General features: G+C 38.3%; 3 protein-coding genes across 3 annotated transcripts; 2 read left to right on the top strand and 1 right to left on the bottom strand.

Annotated features, from left to right (window-relative positions):
- The first annotated feature begins 5,940 nt into the window (after positions 1-5,940).
- Positions 5,941-11,001, top strand: LOC124643009 (uncharacterized protein C19orf47). The gene is made up of 6 exons (XM_047181879.1): positions 5,941-6,087; positions 6,654-6,825; positions 7,122-7,246; positions 7,603-7,699; positions 9,069-9,142; positions 9,225-11,001. Exons 1-6 carry the CDS (start codon positions 6,048-6,050, stop codon positions 9,782-9,784), a joined length of 1,068 nt encoding a protein of 355 aa, XP_047037835.1. The 5' UTR covers positions 5,941-6,047; the 3' UTR covers positions 9,785-11,001.
- A 1,461-nt stretch (positions 11,002-12,462) lies between these two features.
- Positions 12,463-15,884, top strand: LOC124645996 (mediator of RNA polymerase II transcription subunit 15-like). The gene is made up of 2 exons (XM_047186011.1): positions 12,463-12,474; positions 12,587-15,884. The coding sequence occupies exons 1-2, from the start codon at positions 12,463-12,465 to the stop codon at positions 15,809-15,811; spliced, it is 3,237 nt and encodes a 1,078-aa protein (XP_047041967.1). The 3' UTR covers positions 15,812-15,884.
- A 791-nt stretch (positions 15,885-16,675) lies between these two features.
- On the bottom strand, positions 16,676-23,183 carry LOC124642941 (insulin-like growth factor-binding protein complex acid labile subunit). Its single transcript, XM_047181770.1, has 3 exons — positions 23,078-23,183; positions 20,208-20,636; positions 16,676-19,214 (listed from the first exon to the last, which is right to left on the bottom strand). Exons 2-3 carry the CDS (start codon positions 20,588-20,590, stop codon positions 17,357-17,359), a joined length of 2,241 nt encoding a protein of 746 aa, XP_047037726.1. The 5' UTR covers positions 20,591-20,636; positions 23,078-23,183; the 3' UTR covers positions 16,676-17,356.
- Between the last annotated feature and the right edge of the window lie 777 nt (positions 23,184-23,960).

Below are 23,960 nucleotides of genomic sequence, written 5' to 3'. Positions count from 1 at the left end.
TTAATTTATTATACGAATAAATTATTTATATAAATTATTATTCTTAAAACATAAACAACATAATTATTTTTTTTTTCTAGCGGTAACCGTGAACATTCTTGGCGCGTAATCAGCATTTAAAATTTTGTTTATATTTTTTGTATTAAATCAATTTAAACTATTTAAATGGTGAAAAAGTGTTGTGTTTATACTTGTAAAAGTGAATCCTATGGTGGTTGCAATATATCGTTCCACAGGTTAGCTAATAATAACATTTTCGTAAACCAAACAACTAGGGTGCCCATGAATTATTGTAATGAGTGAAAATAGCAGCGTTTTACCTGAAATAAAACGCATATTAAAATACTTACCTAATTCGAGGCTTATAATATGAGATAGGCACTTCCGTTTCCCGTAGTCTTTGACATTTGAGCTACTTTTTAGTTCTCTTTTTATACCATAGAGGGCGTGTTTCCGGTGTCTCAGTAGGCAGTCGGTAAAATTATTTGAAACTCATTGGCTTCTGTTATAATCACCAGGCAGTTATAAAGTAAGCCTCGAATTAGGTAAGTATTTTAATATGCGTTTTATTTCAGGTAAAACGCTGCTATTAAAAGTACTTGACCGTAATTCGAGGCTTATAATATGAGATGTGTTTGTTTTCGCCTGGTGAGACATGGAAACACCGAAAGACAGATACGCCAATGTGATACTTGAATAACTCCAAATATGTGATAAGGAAAATAAAAATAAACTACTTGGTTTATTATCTGTAATTACCATTTATTTAAAATAATACACATAAACTTTGTATTTCAACCAGTATTCATAGCATTATTTATTCAACAAATATTTTAAATCAAAGAATTTATAATCTTCCAAAGGAGATAGTTTATTACAATAAGTTTGATTACATATTGACAATATATCATTTTGTTCATCAATTATTATTAACTCAACACATAACACAAACAAAATAACAGGAACTTATTTTTAATTAACAGGTTGAAAAAATCTAGTAATCTGTGTAGAATCACAAGTATTCATAGGTATAATTTCTCGCTTATAAAATTTCTGAAAGGTATTAGCTGAGCGCCAATTTCCCCGAGATAATATGTCATCAAGAGGATAATTTAACCAATTCTTTGAGGCCACTGCTGACCTTGTGCTACCAGGGGTAAAATTAATATTGGCATCTTTAAATAAGTGCCTTAACCACCCTGATATGACTGCCCGAGACGCAGCTTTAGGAAGACCCCTGACTGTTATGAATAAGTTATTTGATTTAGCCGTGTCTCTTCTTTCTTTTAACAATGCTATTATATGATTTATCCAAAAAACTGGATCTAATTGTTGGATATCTTTATTTGCTATTAATTTCCAACCCGATTGTTGGTAGTCCTCTTTATCGGTTTTTGAACCGAATTCTGGCCAAGAAATAATAGAATCGTTTGATTGAATGCAATGATTCGAGTCAACCTTAAGCAAAGTTAAATCATGCACTCTGCGCCCGGAACATAACAGCAACAGAATAGCTGTATGTCGAGAACTTTGATAACAATTATTTATATCTACTGAATAACTCGACAGATATTGAACTAAAACATCTATATCCCATATTGGTGATTTAATAGATCTAGGATTTTTTAATGAAATTGATTTTAATATATGCCTAACTAAAACATGTGAACTGAGTTGGCTAGACGTGTCGGCAGAACAAAGGGTGGAAACAACGGATTTGTGTAAGAGAATTGTGTTATATGATAAACCATGAAATAAGTGCAAATCAGCCAAAAACTTTGCCAGTTGAGATCCGCTAGGTTTTTTAAAATTCACTTGATTCTTTTTAGCCCATGACAGCCATCGCTCCCACGCAACTTTATATGTCTTAAGCGTGGATGATCTCCAAGATCCTTTTAATAAAGTTATCTGATTACAAGACCAATCACCTAAGTCCTCTGTCCACCCCCACATTTCCAAACCTCGAGAGTTAGGTCTTTCACGTTCGGTGGCGGAAGACCGGTTGACGTGTCTATTAGGTTTTGGGGTAAGTTTTTCAGGGTTATGGGGGCCGCTAGAGCTCTCGCTTTGAGGTCGGCTCGCCAAAACACTTTCTGCCAGCGAGGCACTACTAGAAGAAATACTCCCTGCGATTGGTTGAGGTGAGACAGTACCTTTGGTACCAGAAATGGAGGGGGAAATATCCACGCTAGTGGGTAATTCCACGGTATGCTGAACGCATCGTAAAAAAGTGCTTTTGGGTCTTTCTGATCCAATGACACGTAGTTGTAAACCACGTGAGCTTTGTGTGATGCAAAGAGATCTATCAACGGAGTTCCCCATTTCTTGAAAATTGTTTCCAGACACCCTGGCATTAAGTGCCACTCCGGTAGACGTCGATGCCTTGACAGGTGATCGGCGTGGTTGTTGTATCTTCCCGGAATATGGTGAATGTTGAAAACAATTTGATACTGGTCTAGTAATGTCAACAGTTTGTAGGTTAACTTCATCAATGCTGCAGATTTTGTCCCCCCCTCTTTCCTTAGATAGGCTACTACAGTTTGATTGTCGCATTGTATTAGGACAGAGCTGCGACTGAGGTTTCGTCCATGTGACTGGATGACGTGTAAGATTGCAAGCATTTCCTTCAAATTGCAATGCAATTTTTTCTCTTTTGGACACCATGGGCCTGATAGACTGATGTTGTCTAACTGGGCACCCCACGCGATGTCTGATGCATCGGTTGTAAGGAAATGTGCCGGAGAGGGACAGTGAAGGGTTGTCGGTAGATGACAATTGTGCTGCCACCAGCTTAGTTCGTCTCGAACGGGTTGAGGAATGGTCGCACCTTGTAGAGGGCGTTTCGACATCGAATTGATACTTGAGCTTGGATACTTTTTCGGGTGGCAAAGATTTTGAATTTTCCCAAGTTCTCCACATTACACCAAGGAATGTTATGCCTTTTTGTGGGATCGTAACGGATTTCTCCAAATTGACGCACCATCCCAGTGTCTGAAGAATATCTAAGGTTATTTGGACATTTTTCTTTAAAATAGTGGCGTTTTGATGTGCTAGTAAAATATCGTCCAAATAAACTATTATTCGAATGTTCTTTTGCTGACGTAAGACTTGGGCGATCCAGTTGGTTAGTGTGGAGAAGGTCTTGGGAGCCGCACTCAGGCCGAATGGAAGACAGGTCATTTCTAGTATTTCCCCGTTGTAAATTAGTCGTAGAAACCGACGATGCGTTTTTGCAATATTCAGGTGAAAATAAGCCTGACTCAGGTCTATTTTGCACAGCCAGTCGTCTGGTTGTAAGAAATCGGGAATTCGATACATATTTATGAGGCGAAATGGCTCTGTTTTCACAAACTCGTTTAAGGCCTTGAGATTGAAAATTGGCCGCTGGGACCCGTCGGATTTTGGAATAAGGAACATGTGGGATATGAAGCTTGGTGACGGTGGAACTGGCTGTAAAATGCCTTGAGCTTTCATTTTCTGCACAATTTTTGTCATAGCCTCTGATTGTTGTGTTTGAAATTTGTGATTGGTCTTTGGTGTTATTAGTGGAGGTTTTCGAACAAACGGTATGCGATAACCTCTTATTAGTTTTAATATAATTTCGGGAGCCCCCATTTCCACCCAGTTCTCGTAATAGTGGATTAATTGTCCTGCCTGGAATGACTTCGAGTCATTGCTCGTGACGTCTGGGTTGTCCTCTAGAGGCGGAGGAAGCTGCTCGTCCTCTGCATCCTCTTTGTGGTCCACGAAACTTCGAGTTTCGGGATTGAAAGGAACCTCTTACCTTATCAGAAGTTGTGCTAGTATAATAACTTTGTGGGTTATACTTAGCATGTTGGTATCCACCCTTCGAGGGTTGTACCACATTTTGAAAATTATTGTATACGTCAGTTTGGTTGCCATTCGATGGCACTGTAAACTTCTTGGTGCTAGTTCCCTTCGAGGGAAAGCGAATGTTTTTATTTTGTACTCTGTGAGAATTCTCAGTTTTTAGGGGCCAGAAGGATTTCCGAATCCCCCCCGCTTTATCTAAGGCAGATGAGAAAGCCTCAGCCTCAAAAATGTGCGTATTGGAAGGTGGTATCTTGATAAGAGCCATTCTAGTAACTGGATCTTTAACATGCTTAAGAATGGTATCCCTTCTAACTTCAATAATTTCGGACCTATGCCCACAAACGAGTTGTAACAGATCAGATGAAACTTTATGAAAATCGCCTTTTAAAAATAAATCATTAATTTTATCGTTAAAATTATTTAAATCAAAAGAATCAGACTTAGCCCATGTAAGTAAATTACGCAAATTTTCTTGTAAGCACTCTTTTTGTTTCAAAATACAAAATGTCAAAGCGGCGTAAGTTTTATCAGCTTTGGCTAAATGTGGAAGTGAATCGTATGCACGAATTTCGCCATTGCACTCGAGATCTACAAAACCAGGAGAGTGATTATATAATTTTTGAGTTTCTGCATATCTTACTTCGGACCAGGCCGAGTCTCCTAAACGTTGCGCGTCATTTAACATTGTAATAAATTTATTTGGGGTTTTAGGAGTTAAAGGTTCCTTTAGTTTAGTTTCCAGATTAAAGGAAAAATCCACGTTCCCCGTGCAATCTAAATTTTGTTCATTAACTTCCACCACATCATCAAAAAGTTCACCACTAACCCGTGAATATATAGAGACTTGTTCATCATAGTCACAATTATTACTTTGAGGCGGCTGGGAAATAAGGTTCCGCAGTTCGCTAATTTCTTTCGATAATTTATCATAATCAGAATAACGCTTATTTTTCTTACGGCGGTGCCGACGTGATCGCTTACGGTTATCCGAAGAAGACGAGCTGGATGAAGAGCTACTGGAACTAGAACTAAGGCTTCGAGCCCTTTTCCGTTGTAAACCACTCGGTCCAGGTCTCGGCTCGTCTTCCTTCGACGGTACATTAGTTTCACTCATTCTGAAATACAGATAACGTTAAAAAAGTTCTAAATAAAAATAATACTACCTACACTAGGATTAATAATATTGAACGGTAAAACCGTTTGTAGAATAAAATAATTGTACCCGTAGGTATATGCATATGCAGTCTATCCTCGTAATGGATACCGTGTTAGTCGAAGTATTGTAAAAAACGATGTTTAAAATATGATAGTTTTGGATAAGTATACAGTAGGTACTGAAAGTAAAACTATAAACTTTAACACTTCGAAACTGCAAGTAGTAGGTAATATCATGACATATAATAATGAGTATTTTATACTTACATACTTGTTCGACTTCAACTTAACTTTTTAACTGTAAAAATAATGTATAACTGTAGCGTTTGGAGAATTTGTGCGCTTAATTGAGCGAACAACCTTCTGCTACGGGAACAAGAACGCCAATGAGTTTCAAATAATTTTACCGACTGCCTACTGAGACACCGGAAACACGCCCTCTATGGTATAAAAAGAGAACTAAAAAGTAGCTCAAATGTCAAAGACTACGGGAAACGGAAGTGCCTATCTCATATTATAAGCCTCGAATTACGGTCAAGTACTTTTAATATGGGTGATGGATTTTAAAACTGTTGTACTATTATTATAGCTTCCCAAAAAATGAAGAAAGGCGACATAAATGGCTCAGCAGTCTATATATGAAGTAGAAATACAAAAAAACAGTCTTCACTTCGAATCTTCCTGCTTTTATACTGCTAATTCCCGCTAATTATTAAAAGCCTTTATAAGTATCTTAAGGTCACAAACTGCGTAAGTTAAAACTTCAATACCAATCTGCGTTTAATAATCTTAGCAAAATTCGGATTTGTCTCACATAGCTTAATCTCATAGTCACCCTATTAGAAAGGGACAGACAGCCTCCGTACTAACTGTTTCACTCGGCTGGTTTTTTGGGTTTATATGCGCAGTCCTGTTTACTAATATTATGTCTATGTTGGGTTTAGACTTTGACATCGAAAACGTCAATTTCAGTGCTTGTCTATGGTTGTTGTTTAGCTATGTTTGTCAGTGAACTGTTGAATAAAATTTCTGTAATTTGATATTTTAGAATATAAAAAATGAGTGCAGCATCGTTAAAAATGGATGCTAATTTAACGAGTGAGTATCTTTCGTTTTAAATCAATTAAATGAGAGCTAATTGAACATCAGCTGTTGACGCTGGCGATGCCAAAAATATTCTCCAAGGTTAGAACTCTACGGGAATATTCGTGGTATTTATGCACTCTTAAAATAATATTTGTTTTAAAATGTATTTACTACACACCACAGCATAATACGGAGATTCATTTAGTATATAAAGCCGTATTGTTTTGGTGTGATTTGAAGAACATTAGGCCGACATTTACTTTTATAATTAGCTACAATAGCTGACCCAAATTAATACTTATATTCTTCCTTAATGTCAGAAATTTGAGATCGTTAGTAAGTCTGATATAATTGTATTTATTTTCAAGCAATAAATTCTATGTGATGTTAATATTGCCTTATGATGAGTCATAAAACTGGTTTCTAGTTTCAAGGTAAATTGAAATATTATTTGGAAGATCACTAAAACATACATGGTTTTAGTCTACTTCCCAAAAGAATGCATGTCATATCTGCATTGCGACTATCCATAACATTGGCCATTGAAGATACATTTAAATACTTATTTATAATTCCAGGCATGTGGGTGAGTTTCTTCACCGCAGCGGGTATACCATCAGATGTGTCAGCAACATATGCCCTCACGTTCACCGAGAACCGCATCCAGAATGACATGCTCTTGGACTTGAACAAGGAATACTTACGAGATATGGGAATATCTCGGATGGGAGATGTTATTGCTATATTGAGGTAAGAGTAAAACATTACTGCAGTTGCAACTCTTTTCATGGCAGTGGTTTCACCGCTTCCTGAAGGGACCACCTGTCTAGTATGAAAATTCATTCAGTAGTTTTTTTATAAAAGAGTAACAAACAAAGGTACATACATCAACTTTACAAACCTCAAAGTTTGTAAAGTTGCAATATTAGTATGACTATCCTAATCCATAAAACTGTAAATCAATCTATTTATTAAAAAGTACTTATCATGACAAGCAGTGGAAACCCCTTTATACTACGTACTGATTTGTTTTTTTCTCTTTCCAGACATGCAAAGCAAGTGCATGAGAGCACAGCTCGTGACCGCGTGTTGAGCACAGCAGTGCCTCCTACAGCTAAAGTGCCCGTTGCTGCCATCACCGGACGAGCCACTGTGTCACAGCCTTCATCTCGTAAGTAGCGACTTAGCCACTTCAAACAAGAATGTTGCTAGGTATGAATACTTTTTACCTTTGTTGTCATCATATTTTTCTGCCTTGTCTCTTTTCTACTATGTTGGGGTCAGCTTCTGTGTATCCGTTTATCCCTTTCGAATTTGAACTAACAGATGAGCTTTCCGTTTTTATAATCTAAAATCCTCAAATAAATTATAAATTTATATAAACTAAAATCCTCCTTTTTGTCAATGGTTCAATATGTTACATGACAAAGTTACATAAAACTACGTTCAGTATTTGTTTGACCTCCAGACTTCATACAAAAGGTCAATGTATTGTGTTATTCTTATTACAATAATTTGTTTAAACAGCTGCCAGTCGCATTTTGGAGCACTACACACGCAACCCGCCGCCTCAGGAGTCTCCTAGCCCGCCATCACAACTCAAGAGGAAATCTTTGGAAACTGGGTGAGTTAATTTATTTCAGACACAGATAACTTGCAGAAGTAATGGCTCATGTGGTCTTCTAAACTTGTAGAGAAAATTGACTTATGTGGTGGTCCAAAAAAAACAGACAAATTGCGTATGTATAGAGAATTACACCACAGTTGTGCAGGGTACAACTAGGAAAGATACAGTTTGATTCAATAGGGTTGTTTCCAATTTTTGGAAATCTATTTAGATAGCTTCTAAATAATTTTAAGATCACCCTCTCTTTCATTTTTCGTCTCAAATCTTTTTATTTTTTATGTATTACATGTTTTTCTATTTGTCTTAAAAAATTGCTCAGAAAACGCTAGATCACGTGACTGTGACGTCAAAGTTCTCTGTTCATTCCTTTACATTTTAAAGCACATCTAACGAGAAAAAACTAACATACCAACTAATGGATTTCTTAATTTTAATAATGTATTTTTATAAAATAGCTACAAAAACTATAATATTTTATACATATAGATTATTTTTATACATTTGCACAAAAATAAAATACCTCAAATGTTTTGAGTTGTCTACGCGGAAAAATGAAATGGTGCAAAGAAACGTAAAGTTTATGTTTATTTATATTGAGGTTATGTTTGTGTCCGCGTTCGAAAAGATTTGATGCTTTTTCAAAAAACTTAAATTAAATGAATGTCTACAAGGTTTGTGTTGTGCGAGACTGTGGAAATACGACCATTAGTGCTCTAAATAAACTGTTCATCCACGTACCGCTGAATAAAAATCTTGGTATTGGCAAAGAATTGAGCGACCATAAAAGAGTCTACTCTTGGCAGATTGGAACTATCAGCTTTCATAAATCCTTTCTCCATAATTCTTTAGCAGTTGTATCACTTAAATGCAATTAACACACAGAACTTCACAGAAGCAAATAAACAAAACATTAATTCTGAGGTTATTTCGATATATCTGTCACTGTCAAATACTTGTCATTGTCAAATATAGAAAGGATGACGTCATCGGTCTCTTCTCGTCGTTTTTAATGGCGTGACGTCACAGGCTCAAAATTAAAATTTCATAAATTAATTAAAAAATATAGGGTCAGTTATAAATAATATAATATAGCTTATCGTGTTTCTAGTTTTGTGAACTTTCGGCGCATTTATTTAATTTTAACTAAATGAATACTAGGAAACAACCCTATTCAGTCAAAATGTAGGTTAAAAATTGGTATCTTTTCTACAGTATACCTAAGTACCATTTGCTCGTTTTCATCAAATTGGTAATGTCGAATTTAATTAGTTTAATGAGAAAATTAGCAATTCACAGGGGAGACTAGAGCGATAAAAGGCGTGGAATGAATTGTGTCATTTGATCCATTTGTTCTCCATTTATCCAGGAATGACGACATCAGTATGAAAAAGTCGCGTCTCATACGATTTTCCGCGTCGCAGACCCCAGCAGCCAAAGAAGGTAAAATAAAACTTTTTCTTTCAATCCAAGATTGAAGAAAAGTCAAGAAACACGTATTAATTTATTATTTTATTGTTTCCAGGTCCTTCCAAGACAGTTTTCGCCAGGCTCGGTAACTCTGAACAAATAAAGACAGCTCCAGTCACCACAAAGGCGTCAGTAAAACCTATTTACGCTCGCCTCGGGTCCAAATCCGAGCAGCTCAGTGACGACAACACTATACCCATAGACAAGGATGCTCTCAAATACGAAGGCATCCTTAAAAGCACGCCTGACATCTCCAAAAAGGTTTTCACAGTCACCACATCGAAGAATAATGTAAGAAAAATTGCTGTTGGCACTATGAGGGCAGATGAGACTCCCGTCAGTGTGAAAGCAAAGTTAGCAGGAGCTAAGTCGGTTAAATTCTCGAGCCATGTTCAGTATAAAGAAATTGAGGCTGTTCGGAAAGCAAATCAGACAGTACCAGTTCAAAAGCCCATTCAGAGACCTGTGCAGAAGTTCACGCCAGTGTTCAACAAGCCTGAAAGAAGGTTGTCAATGCCCGAGCCCGGGAAAGATGGCGTCAAAGCTAGGTTAGGAGCGAAGAACACAAACAATTTGACAATCACTAGGAACGTTTTCAACAGATTGGGCGTTTGATGTTAAAAGTTAATGTGGTATGTGATTAATTGATTACGTAATATTTTGTGATCGCTGTTGTCAGCGTAAGATTCTCCTTAAAGGCGAAATAATCGCTGCTGGATAATTCAAGGTGGATGAAGGTTGATTTGTAAACCACTATGGATGGTTTATGTGAGAATGAGCGAGGTATCGAATATTTTACGTGATCTTTAAGCATTTGTGATTAATATACAGACAATCAGTTATTTTTAGGCTTGAGCACACTACAAATTGATTATGAGTGCACTGTAGACTGGTCACTGTTCTGTGTGGCTCAGCCTTGGTTTGTACTTTGTGTTTTTGTGTTGGTGCTGCTTTTTTTGACATGTGCGATTTCGTTTTGAAATATTAGTTAGAAATTATTTAGTAGCCGATTAACATTTCATAGGATCTGCATTCATTTGTTTTTCTTGTAATTTGTAATACGAAATATTAGTAATGTGCTTGGTTAAGTCATAATTTACTGATAGTTTGGTCTCATTAATATTTTTGCATTAAATCTTTATTTAATAAGTACTCAGAAGGTGCAGTGTCCTGTGATTATAACATTGTCATAAGGATTTCTTTTTTGACTTGTTGATTATTATCTAATCTCTGATTTCTTTATTTAGATTAAATTACATTTTCATGATATTGATAAGGGCTGCCATTCACTGAAATAAAAAGAGTATACCTAAATTTAGGTTAGGTTGACATTAAAAAAAGTTGCCATTAGTTACAAAATCCACAATCATAATAAACAATGCGTCTCTAGTGCCCCGTTTTTTTGACTCAGTCTTTTTTAACCAATCAAAAAACGAATTATGACATTAAAAAAAAAAGAACCATCCCTGACAGAGAGGCAGCCCCGTTTACTATTAACGTTACCTATGTAACTACATAAGTAAATATTAATTGTAGATTATTAAATAAAAATAAACTGATATAATACTGCCCCAAAATAACATTAACTTCCTTACTGCAGCTTCATGCACATTTTGCGTGCGTTCACGAAAACGTCTCTATATAATATTTTTATTATCTATGGTAACACTATCGTAACTTCCGATCAGATTTCGTGTAAGAATTTGACTTTTATACCTAAGATCTAGATTACGTTAATTTAATTTACTTTAAGTTGTGTTAGTATAATCATTTCTCTTCCTAATTACATTTTCTATGTAAATATTATGAGAAATAAATAACTATTAAATGTTTTTTGGTATTTTTTTTTGGCCATAGACAAATCGATTGTGGAATCCAAACTTATTTCATAAACCAAGCTTCTGAAACTATAGAAAAAGTTTTATATCTTACCTTGAAAATTAATAACTTTTATAATACCATAGTAATTGTCTGTATAAATTGATTAGATGTCGCATTAGCAAATCCAGGAACGAATTCAAATAAGAATATGAAAACGGCACATTGCGGCTTTGTGGTCTGACTCCGTAACGATTGCAGCTTGTACTGTAATGTTAACTAATGAAATATCTTCACGTATCCCTGGCTGTGGGAAAGTCCTTTCTACTACAATTACTAGAAATAAACAGTTGCAAAGCAGCTGAAAAGGTCCTTAGTAACACCAATTGTAATATTTAATTGGTACCTACGTGAAACTAGAGTACCTACCTACAATCTCATTTGATTATTTGGCAGAGAAAAATATTCAGTTATTGTTATATACATGCATACAATAGACCCAGAACCAGATTTGCCGGACCTTTGTCATTTTAAAGTTTAGTTATTTTATTTAAGAATCAATTTACTCAAACAAATGGCATATTGACCCACCCAAAATTGGTTTTAAAACGCATTTCAACCTTTACGGATATTCAATGAACTTAAGGCCATCTCTATTGATTGATACCCATATCGGTTGACCGGCATTCGATATATGCTCACGCTTCATCGAAGAGCAGTGATCGCGGACTTTCACTGGGTTTCCAGTGCCTAGGCTCCCTAGCGCGGTGACCGTGACCGAACACCGAGGAAAGCCACTGGGTTAAGAAAGTAAACGCCGTGTCACACATTCACCCAACCGGGATATTGTTCTTTGTTAACTTTAGGCTCCATCAATCTAATTGAAAAACAATGAAATCAATTTTTGCCATCGAATTATGTTTGCTTGGCGTCTATCCTTGATCCATTGTGACATTCCGTTCCGCTGTTCCGCTGTCGTTACTCAAATTAACACCTGTTTCGAGCGTGACAATTAGTCTGCGTCGGCGCCCTTACACTATTGCGAACGCCGCGTTATGGTGGATTTTGATGTTATTGTCCGAACCGTCGGTCACCGGCTGCGCGGGAGTTATTACAACAAATGTAACACCCACTCGCCGCTCACGTAACCGCGCCTCCCAAATCTATTGTTGACGTTCGTTTAACATTAGTTTATAATTATGTTACGTATCCGGACACAGGAAGTACTTTACTTATTTTCTATTTCCAATTAAATATAAACGAAGAATAACGTTTGGCTTATTTTATTTGTCACTATCGAGTGTTTAAATGATATAACGGGTGTTCGTACCTAAAGCTGTGTAAAATAGAGTGGCATTAGCAAAAAGACGATTGTTGATCGCTGGTTGCGCTTGCGCACATTGCGATATAAGTGTGCGGAGGGAGCCGCGCCGCTGCAGTGCCGCTCCCACTGTCTCGACACAACGTCGCCCAACATGGGGAGAAAGGTAAATTAATTCAAATAATTTAAATAAAATAAAATCATTTCAGTTGAAAAGATTATTAATAAATCTTAATATAAGTAAATACAATTTTAATGTGTTCTATATTTATTTACAGGCAATATTAGCGGTCGTGTGTTGGCTGGCCATAAGCCAGGCCTTTGGTGACAAAGGCAAAGCTGCGCAGTTAGCAGCAGTCAAAGACAATGAGAGTGCAGAGAGTGCCCCGCGCCTGTACCGTAACGTTCCTCTCGGAGTGTATGCCAGTGCCGCGCCCTACGCCTCCTACTCGTTCCACCTGCCGCAATTCATCCCTGTGCCCAACGCTGCTGCCTCGCAAGTCGCCCCGGTGCAGCAGAAGCCAGTGAATAAAAATGTTAACACATATTTAATGGACTCCTATGGAAACAGATACTTTGAAGGCCCCCAGCAAGCTCCGTATAAGGCTGCATTCCCCCAACAGTATGTGTCGCTTCAGCCGAAATTGCCGGAACATTTGGCCCAACCATTAGTCGCTGCGTCTCCCAACTTTCAATTCAAGCAGTCAGCTCCGCAAGTGTTCTTTGGTGCGCCCTTCAGAGTCCCAGCTCTCCAGAGTCCGGCCCCGACTCCACTCAACCAATTTCCTAGTTTCGGACACTTAATGTATGCAGGGAATGTTCAAAGCTTAGCGCCCACTTTAAATACTCACAATAACGGCTTTAGAGCTCCAAACGCACAGCAACAGTCGACAAACAACAAAGCAGTATTTTCCAATACACAGCCGCTTGAGCAATACAGCAATTTGAAAAATCAACCGACGTTCCAGAGGCAGCAAGAATTACCTGATGTAATTGTAGGCAAACCTAAGATCCAAAACGTCCAGGAAAAAGGGCCTGTGTCGCATGGTGAACCGAAGTTTCAGCGCATCCAAGAAATTCCCCACGGTGCTCATGGTGAGGTGAAGTTCCAACGTATTCAAGAAAAACCCAATAGTGACAGTAGTGAATCCAAGCATCAACAAGTACACGACATCTCACATTCCTCCTATGAACATCCGAAGTTCGAACGTATTGAAGAGAGCAGTCCACATGCGTCACATGAGGAAGTGAAATCACATCGTATTCATGAAATACCTCACGAGGAACACGGAGGGCCGAAATACCAGAGATTCCAAGAATCACCTGAAGTGGTCCACGTCGAACATAGTTATGAACCACGACAAGAAGCTCCAAAGCCTGTGGAGAAAAAAGCGCCCGGAACTAAAGCTCGGTTACAATCAGCTCCTGCCAAACAAACGACTATCACTTATGTTAACGAGTTCAACGGAAAGAAAAATATTGTGAAAGTGAAAAGTGAACCCCTTCCTCTCTTAGACTTAACTCTTCTTGAGCCTCTGACGTTTGCAAACCCTCTGGTACCTCAAGTGCAACACTTTTTGCCGAGAATCAACCAGGCAACGTACCAAAAATTGCCGCAACCTAATATCGGTGACGTCAAAAATTATCAGAAAGAGTTTGTGGTACAGAAGACAATGTCATATGACAGCGGGAACATCAATGAAAAGCCACAGAAGCAAGCAAACAAGAAGAAAGACAAGAAACCAACATACAAACAGAGCAAAAAGAATGATGCTCCGAAGAAAACAATAGTCACGCATCACGAGACTCTTGATGATGCTCCAGAAATTGTATATGAAATCAATGCACCTGGACATAAAGAAACAATCAGCGAAAAAACAATCAGCTATAACAAGGAAACACAGTCGGAACCGGTACATTATAGCTATGGTTCTAAATCTCAGAAAGAGCCCGTTACATACAGTTTCTCCCGATCATCAAAGGAACCGCTACAAATAAAGGAAGTTCATTATCATGGTAACGGTCCGATGCACCTCGTGTATAATTTCAAACCTGAGGAACAGCATCATCAGCATCATCCAGAGGAGGAACAACACCACCAGCACACTAACGAGCCACACGGTGATGGAGAGAATCACAAACATCATGAATCATCTCATGAGTCCGAAAATAGCGGTCCAGCACATCATCATCATCACCAGCATACCGAGAATTATAAAGATCACCCCAAATCTTCTGAGGAGCATCACGAACCACCTCACAAAGAACAAGAACACCACCGAGGTGCGAGTCACGAAAATCAACATGAGCCCGTGCATACAAATCAACCAAAATATTACCCCGGCTCAGGTCAAACCAAAATACACTTCGATTACGAACCCATTACTCAGGAATACGAAGAAGATATACGTTTGCTCGCTAATGCACAAATTAAAGTGGATCCCAGTCAACATGTGCAGCCAAAGTCTAAGGAACGTGAGCAGTCTCCTCAGGAGGACGAGGAGTCTCACCCGCCGCACAGACATCATCACGCCTCGCACGAGAAGCACTCGCATCAGTCAGCACCGCAGCAATCGCACCAGCACTACTCACCCCCACAGTCAGGCACGTACCACGGCCCCGCAGCACATGTCATGGAGAAATCTAAACGCATCATAATCCACGACGAATCGCCTGATGAAATGCACATGCACCAAGAACAAATGAAAGAGGAAGTCATTGACCGAGAAGAAAATAATGAAGAGGACTTTGAAAAGGCGTACAAAAATGCTGCGATTGGTTTCCCCGCATACACCAACGAGGCCTTAGAAGCTGCAGAAAAAGATATTTTCGATCCCGAAAGTTATGGTGTTCCTCCCGACCACGTGGAGTATAACATTGAACACACCCCTTTCCAACAATATCAAGAAGATGGCGACGAATTCCCAAAAGAAGCTCGCTCGAGCTATAAAGACTCAAGAGACAAAATGAAAGAAAACTACTACACAGATTACTCAATTAGCAAGCCAGAAAGTTTACTCGATCGATACCAAAATAAACTAGGCTATTACAAGTTATATAAACAACAAAAGCCTGATTATTATGTGTCCGACGAAAAAGAAGACGATAAGAAAAAACAAAAACCAAAGTTCGCTAAGTACTCGGTGGCGCCTACGTTTGGCTTTCCCAAAAAAAAGGAGGAGAAGACAGAATCTTTTTACGGTAGCCACAAACCAAAGCAACAGTTGTACGAATATGATTATTCGAAGGGAGCGCCGCGAGACAGTTCAGCGTTCGCGTCGCGACCCTTTCAAAGGTATAGAAGCAAGACAAACTTCGTAGAGCCGCAGTTCCAGTACGGGTTCGAGCCGATCACGATACCAAAGCTTCTCGACAGCGAGCTCGCCGCGATGGCGAGCAGCCATAATCCCGAAAGTGAAAAGCCGGGCATGAGGAAGAAAGTCTACAAAGAAAACTGGTACATAAAGAAAACGAGTACAGCCGCTGGGGCGCCGGCTAGCTGATTAAGACTTATTTATTGTTGTGTTAAGTTTAACTTGTTATAATAGTAAATTAATAAATTGTTAATTATTTAAACTCTGTTTTTATCTCAGATTAAGACAGTTAAACGCATAAAAACTCTTTGACTTAATTATTTCTCAGTGTTACATAATTAAACTTTCGCTATCTACCAATATATTACGTGACACTAGCAGTTTTTTGTGGCGATTCTAGTTGTCCACCGGTTAACAAAAAAACTATTTTGCTCTAGTCTGTAAAATCATTCACCGTGGATAAAGCAAAAAGGTCTGAGTTCAATTTTGCATGCTATCTGTATTCAGACAATATCGACTGCAACACTTAACAAACGCATAGTTTCTCCTTCATTGCAATAGTTAAACAACGGCGATAGGTAAAACAGATCAGTTGCTCATAATCATATGATTGTTTATAATAAAAAGCGTTATTGCATCCTATTCGTTCCGTTTCCGGTGATTGCAATGTGTTGATTCTAGCTTGATTTCCTCGATCGGAACCGACGCTACAATCATCACGCGATCAGTGGTGATGTGGGCACGCTACTATATTTTTTTAGTCAAGAGCAGAGCACAAGTGCAAGTGCAAGCCGCCAAGAAACGCACGCATGCACGATGCTGACATAATACGCTTCTGGATTGAACTTAATTTTATGCAATATGCTGAAATAAACTCAAAGTAATACTGAAATCAGCCTAGTCTTAGATATTGCAAACAATTATTTTAGTAACAAAAACTGTTTTGCCAAAAAACGTGCTCATTTAAAATATAATTTGCGGCATTTAGTTTCAGTTTAGTTAGGATTTGAGATCTAAAGGAAGGAGATACGGGCTTAGTTTCATCAAAATATATTTATGGAAAAAAACAATATATTTCGAAAAGTGGATAAAAAAGGAGATATACCGAAGTACCTTGGACTGTTGAGCAACTTTCGATTAAACGCTGACAAGTTGCAGACGTTAAAACGTTAAGAAATAGACAAAATGATTGCTTCGGGTACTGAAAGCTGGCAGTTTTTCTAGCGAAACCAATCAGCGTCAATAAATCGGTATTCCAATCAATCAGGTATACTATTTAAGTCAGATTGAAATCAATAAAAGCGAAAAAATATTTCTTGTGCAATCGTAACCTGTTAGGGATAATTACGTTCTCTGAATAGGTAGTAGTATTTTTTCTCATTTACTTACAGTATTTGGTTACAACTTGGTTGAGTGGTAGTGTTCGACATGCAGCCTATAAAGACAGAATAAAGCTTAATTTTATGTGGGAATTTCTTTTTATTAATTCAATACTGATAGGTACTTAACATAAGCTATAACTTCACAAACCGCATGAGAATCATGACCTCAATCGAAGCTATGTGACTAGTAAAATAACATAAATAAGTGATCATATAAATTCGAAACATTACAAACTTTGTTACCTAGAGAGACTATTACTACAGATGAGAGTACAAAAATAAATTATAAATGTTACTAAGCGACTAAATTGGTCGGTGGCAGTACACTGACGTTAAAGTCATATTTCAACTGCTATCTGACTTTCCTATTTGTTTCTGTGTCCGCGTCCACTACGTTCTTTCTCCTGAAGAGTTTTATCGTCATAAGCACCGAAGCGACTCCTAGGCCCAACGCCATTACAGCTACAATCGTCACACCAGTGGAGATGTGAGTGGCTTGATTGTAATCATATATTTCGCCAACATAAGCTACTGGTCGTAGAATCTTCACGACCGGCTCGCAACCAGACTCCCTCACGTATTTAGCCCAGGTTCTATTTGCGAAAGTTAGTTCCCTAGGCTTCGCGAAAGGTCTTCTTCCAGGCACTGTCTTATTTACCATTGTAGTCATATTACGAAGTTGAGTTTCATTGTAATGGCAGTAAAGGTTCTTCTTCTTTTTGTTTCCTTTTACGACGATATCTTTCTCGGCGCTCTTAGCTCCAACCAAGACATCCAAGTCTCCTTTGATCATGTTCGCCCAGTCCCACATTTCTGCGATCTTACAGTCGCACACGAACGGATTGTCAAGCAGGTTAAGTGAATGTAACTTCGGATTGTGTGTAAACACCTCAGGATCGATAGTTGTAAGATTATTGCTGCCAAGGTTTATCTTCTCCAAGTGATGTAGCCTCTCCAAGAATGATAAACTTCCCAATTCTGATCTGAGACGATTTCCACCGAGGTTAAGGTCAGTTATATTTTCAGTGTTCTTGAATGCATCTACGTTAAGTGAAGATATGTTGCAGTTACTGAGATCGAGGATGGATACTTGAGACAATTGTTTGGGGAAGATGGGCCCCGATGCTGGGATTACTAGAGGATTGCCACCGAGTCGAATCTCGCGCAGATCCATATATGTTAAGTTCTTGAAGAATGCCAATCCGTTCAACGGCCTTTTCAGGCCACAGAATTCCAGTTCTATTGTAGTCAGTTGTGTGAGATTTCCAAAAAGTCCTGCTTCTAGGGATAAGAGATCATTACCGGAGAGTACCAGCCTCTTCATTGAAGTCATCTTGGCGAACGTGTCTGGTCCTATGTAGGACAGATTACTGTATCCCATATTTAGGTATTCCAGTTTTTCTAATGGTGCTAATAGTTTAGTGAAAACATTCTCAAGTGGATTGTGAGATATGTCTAGTTCAAGAAGATTGTCGAAAACATTAAAGTTGTCTGGCAGATCACGCAGACCACAGTGGCTCAAAAATAGTTTTTCAAGTTTGGGTAGAGGCTCCAGTGCTGCTTGTAAATCTGCAGCTACTAACGGATTTCCAGATAGATATAAAGTCTTTAATCTAGTTGCATTTGTGAATGTTTCTCCAGATATTGGTCCTTGGATATTACAGTTGGACAAATCTAATAATTCCAGATGAGTGACGCTGTTACCCAATGTGGTCGCAACGTCTAAGTCACGTAATTCGTTGTCAGCTAAAATGAGTGTTACCAAATTGGTGCAATTTGAGAACGTGTCCTCGGACAGGGAGGTGAGGCCAGATTTCCTCAAGTTCAAGTACTCGAGTCTGAGCAGTTTCCCGAGCACTTCGGGCCAGTCGGTGTTGATCAGTTGATTGCCGGATAGCTCGAGGTACTTGATGTTTATAGCCGAAGCGAATGTGTTTTCAGATATTGAAGTGAGTTTGCAATCGTTAAGTTTCAGTGTTTCCAAACTAGTCAGGACATCAAACATGCCTGCTTCCAGTGTTTTCAGAGGATTGCCTGATAGGTCAACTGTTGTCAGCGTAGTAATGTTATCGAAGAACTGCGTATTGATTGATGATAAGTTGCAATAACTGATATCCAAATATTGCAGAGTGGATGATGCTAAGAACGGCCCCTCCACAGAAGTCAGCGGATTGTCTTGTAGTTCTACGTTTAGTAGTCCACGAGCATCCCTGGAACACAAACACAACTACATGAAATGAAGGCAATTATCAGAATAAATAATATTGTAAAAAAATTCTAACCGAATATAGAGTTTCTTAAAAATTGAGTAGTGTTAACTACCTAAGCGCGACGCTTTATTTTGAAGGTAAAGAAGCTAAATTATCTAAACTCCGATGACATCCAAGTACACCACGACGGTATAACATCACAATATGGCACACGTGTACTCAATCTACCGGGTCCTTTGTCCGCGGAACCACACAGAATGAGCGTAAGCATGTAAACGGCGAACTAGCCAATTCAATTTGCATTCGTTGTGTGACTATTATCCAATATTGGCATCAGAGCTGGCGGCAATTGGTCTCGCTTCTGGTACCGTAACGCGTTTACGAGCAATTTGAACAATTTTATCATCAGCACGTATTGTGCCGAACGAATGTCAAGAGTCGTCCCGCAAACAATGAACGCCCGTGAGAAAATAGCTCTGCGTGACCGAAGTAAACAAATGGAGGTGCTATGATCGTACTTGTTTGGTTGTTTTGACATTAGCGTGGGTGGGTGCAGGTATCAAAATAAACAATGTATGCATTTAGTAACGTGAACCACCTTGTTATCACCTCACCACGCCTCTACTATAGAAACTATCTATCGAAATGGAATTATTACATCTACTTTAAATAAATTGAAAAAGGAATCCGACTGCGAAAGAAAACATAATGTAACCGTCACTTCTTTTCTTTCTGGAAAGTTGTGAATTTACAGTTTCCAAATAAACACAAATTCTGTCGAGTTTTGTACATTTTGTTTTGAAAGACGATGTTATTTCATAATAAGCAGTCAATGGCCGACTGTTTAACAAATGGTAACACGATTTATTGTGTTTTGTTTTGAAGAAATTGTATCGCAACTGTAATTCAATTAATTATTACAATGGCTGCGTTGGATCCACGAGACCAATTGACAAATAAAAGAATTGTTACGGTTAAGTGGTCAATACTTACAGGAAGGCTTCAGGGTCCACGTAGCTGATGTTATTCCCTGATAAGTCGACATCTATCAAATACTCCAAGCCTTTAAATGCGTCTTTATCGACCCTCGTCAAGCGATTGTTGGCTATCTGCAGTCTTCTCATTTTGATGTCGCCTGGGAAGGGCTTGAGGGTGGTGATGTTATTGCCGTTCAAGTCGAGGATGTACACGCTCAGGCTCAGCTCATCGTACGGCACTTCTGTCAGGTTGCTCTCGGAGCAGTCCGTCACCCAGTTGATCCTGAAGTAGTGGCAGTCGCATTCGTCCGGGCACTCCAGCTCGAAGCTGTCCCCATTGAACCCATAAGTAAGGCCGGTTGCTATCAGGTAGAACGCGAGTATCGTGCTGTGCGCCATTTTGAGGAGTGAGGACTTCAAACTTCAACTTGGGTGGCTGTCATATCTGTAACAGAAAGATATTTTGTTAGAATTAACAGCACAGTTATCGTTAACAAGCTGATTAACGATAATGAAGCATAACATGTCGCGAACACATGTGAATCAGTTTTTACGATGTGCATCATATGTGATGTGATGACTCGTCGCTCATATAAATATGTATTGTTATTGATATCATTCGGTAAACAATTACGGATTAATCCAGTCAAGCTATAATGAGCTTCTGTTAATCTGACAGATATCACTCGATTGATTGAGATAAAACGTTTCATTTTGGAGGAAAAACGACGTTGATCGATGTTCGAAGTAAATGTCAGAGTTTTTGTAATTAATTAACTTGTTCGTGGAGATGCTTCGAGATGTTATTGGAATTAAAATATCAATTGTGTAAGCCATAGTATAGGACAGTCGGGACAATAACTGTAATGGCCGTCATCCTGCCCAAGCCGGTACGAAGCGTTTCCCGCCAGAATTTTCCAGAAACGACACAATGATGTTAGGTCACGAGTTTAAGTCATCCTTTTAAATTGATCGATGACCCTGATATTTAAACTTTATTGCTACATAATGATGTTAACGAAAATTTTCCTTTGCTTTCATCGCAAAGTGACCTATTGATTTGATCAAGATCCTATTACTTATATATTATGTATCTGTTTATGGTTTGTCCAGAAGGTATTTGACGTCCCTTTATATTAATTAGGCTGCGACTGTGTGGCTTCGTTTCCTATAAAGTTACCACCTATCTAACAAAGAGTACTTGGCCTAGTTAGACTTTTTCGAACTTCAAAGAGGAATTGGTTTTCAACCTATTCGGATGCCGTTGAGTAAACAGTGCTTCAAAAGTTCTACCGTAAATGGTTTATCTAATCTCAGCTTCCCAGATTTCTGGGACAGGTGAAGGCGACATCTTTATTAAACAAGGGTTGTGACTTGAGTTAAAGCCACAGCTGTGCAAGTACGTTTCTAAGAAGGTAAGCTAAGAATAGGTACATTTCATTTATGTGGATACTTTATTACTGTTACTGTTACAGCCTTTTTATCGTCCCACTGCTGGGCATAGGCCTCCTCTCACACGGAGAAGGATTGAGCATTAATCACCACGCTTGCTCAATGCGGGTTGGTGATTTCAGACTTTATAGTCCAGATTTCCTCAAGATGTTTTCTTTCACCTTTTATCAGCCATTGGTGTCTAGAATATACTTATTGGTTATTACGGTCACAAGAAAACAACGACTTTTATGAGTCATTGTCATAACAAAGTGTATTATAGAACTCAATTACTTAGTAAGGTACGTTGTTAATTTAATGTACCTTTTAGTAGGTACTGCCTTTTGAGTAGATCTAAATTTACTTACTACTGCCCTTTTAGCTGATCTAACTTATTTACCTACTGTATTCCTAAGTGGATGGAAATGGATTAAGAACATACCTTGGCCCAGTTTGGCATAATGCAAAGCTGTCATTTTCTCTCGTATCTTTACGAAAGAAGATTAAATTAAAATTCTGCTGAATAATAGGCTGAATAAAAATTGCAAAGTTGCTCGATTTGTATCGATATTGATTGAATCCAAGTGTCGCATCGAATTATTTAGATATTATTGCTCCATTTGATATGCAACTGGACAAAAGAGGCATAAAATATAGTTAAGTATCTATTGATTGAGAACTAACAGCCTTATAAAAATCTTTGCCCCGATGTTGGAGAGCGAAACAGTACTTTGTTTAGTTGGCATCTTTTGGCGCAAGAAAGTAAATACCTAAGTGATGGGACTACACGTAGGTATTATACCTATATGATTAGGAAGGTTTGCTTTACAGATGAAACAGGAAAAAAAATATAGATGATGTGATGATTTAACTTAAAAGTTTATCGGAGATACTGTACCAAACTGTTCCAAGTTACTGACCGTTAATCACTTTTGTAAATCATGAGTTAAGTAACTCAAGTGAGAAATAAAACATTAATTAGCAATTTAACTATGCTTTACTACATATTTTATGTTCGCACGAGTATATTAGAATGCATTTACACATGATTGAGGAAATGCCGTGAACCTTATGAAGTAATCAAAATAATTGTGCTTACGAAGTATCTAAGCACTGAACTGTGGCTTATTGCACAATAAAACATGTTTAATGGCGCAGAAATAAGGGCTTCGGTAGATGATACCACCTACTTAAGTACAGCACAGCTTCTATCACATTCACCATTCACTTAATACAAGTAATTACTTAAGCTAAGTGTATGTATAAGTAATGTGCAATAAGGAAAATGGAACGTAAGACGAGAAAGAAGTTTACAACGTAAATGACAAAATGGTTACTGGCCACTATGGTTCGGATTCAAAAATGGAAGCACAAGACACACGTCCATGAGTGCACGATTGTTATATGCCGAGGTCACATCGTGTTCCGTGGCGGTGCATACGAACAATGACTTACTTGTGCCGCTGTGCAACGTGCTCACTTGTCGGCCACCGGCTCTCGACTGAACTTAGGTACTCAGAATAACATATTATCTCAGTACATACTTCACCCAGTGATGTCCTATTGTATCTGATATATAAGTCGACATATCAAGGCTTCAGTACTTTATTACGCGAGGCAACTACACAGGTCTTCGACAATGAAATGCATATCATTATCCAAATATGGGCAGCGAAATCCCGTGTACATGTGAGTCATATATTGACATACAGATGGAATGTTAATGATGATACAAGATGAAAGTAATATAGGTACAGGTGCGTCTTGTTGAACGATTACCTTGAAGAAAACTTACTGCGTAGGCGTCTTGTACCATAGAACTTTCCTAACAACATATTAAATGGAAATGGACCCTTGGATATGTAATCAGACAGAACAGAACTAATTACTTACTACAATGCGTCAAAGAGTACCTTCTCGAAAAGCTCATGATTAGTAATTGCGTCAGTCGATGGATCAATAAGTAAATGTTGTTATTACGCGCTTTGTTATATTGTTTATGTTAGGCGTTAAACTCAGATTTAAATGGTACTGCCCGCAGCTGCGCATTCGACCGTTTAGCGTTACTGGTTAATTGGTTGATCAGATTTGACCTTTACCTACGTGAACATACGCACGTATGCAAATGTTGTACCTACACAATTTTTCTCTGTATAAATCTTCTTTATTATTACTCTGATTGGTAAAATATAATATCAAAATATGACATCAACGCATGTGAATCAAAACGCAAATCTTTGCAGGTGTTGCGTAAATAAGTTATTTATTTGATAAACGTGAGTTAAGAACTAGAGGCTCCCATTAGATGCATTTTGTGGTAAACATTGCATCGGTAAGG

The sequence above is a fragment of the Helicoverpa zea genome, chromosome 1 (assembly GCF_022581195.2).
Source record: "Helicoverpa zea isolate HzStark_Cry1AcR chromosome 1, ilHelZeax1.1, whole genome shotgun sequence".
Lineage (NCBI taxonomy): Eukaryota > Metazoa > Arthropoda > Insecta > Lepidoptera > Noctuidae > Helicoverpa > Helicoverpa zea.
The sequence above is the reverse complement of the archived record's forward strand: the minus strand, read 5'-3'. Positions and strand labels throughout refer to the sequence as shown.

Coding starts and splice junctions, on each gene's coding strand:
- LOC124642941 (XM_047181770.1), bottom strand. CDS start 20,590: ATGGCGCACAGCACGATACTCGCGTTCTACCTGATAGCAACCGGCCTT. Junction 19,215..20,207: donor GTGGACCCTGAAGCCTTCCT/GTAAGTATTGAC, acceptor TTTGTGTTCCAG/GGATGCTCGTGGACTACTAA.
- LOC124643009 (XM_047181879.1), top strand. CDS start 6,048: ATGAGTGCAGCATCGTTAAAAATGGATGCTAATTTAACGA. Junction 6,826..7,121: donor GATGTTATTGCTATATTGAG/GTAAGAGTAAAA, acceptor TTCTCTTTCCAG/ACATGCAAAGCAAGTGCATG. Junction 7,247..7,602: donor TGTGTCACAGCCTTCATCTC/GTAAGTAGCGAC, acceptor TTGTTTAAACAG/CTGCCAGTCGCATTTTGGAG.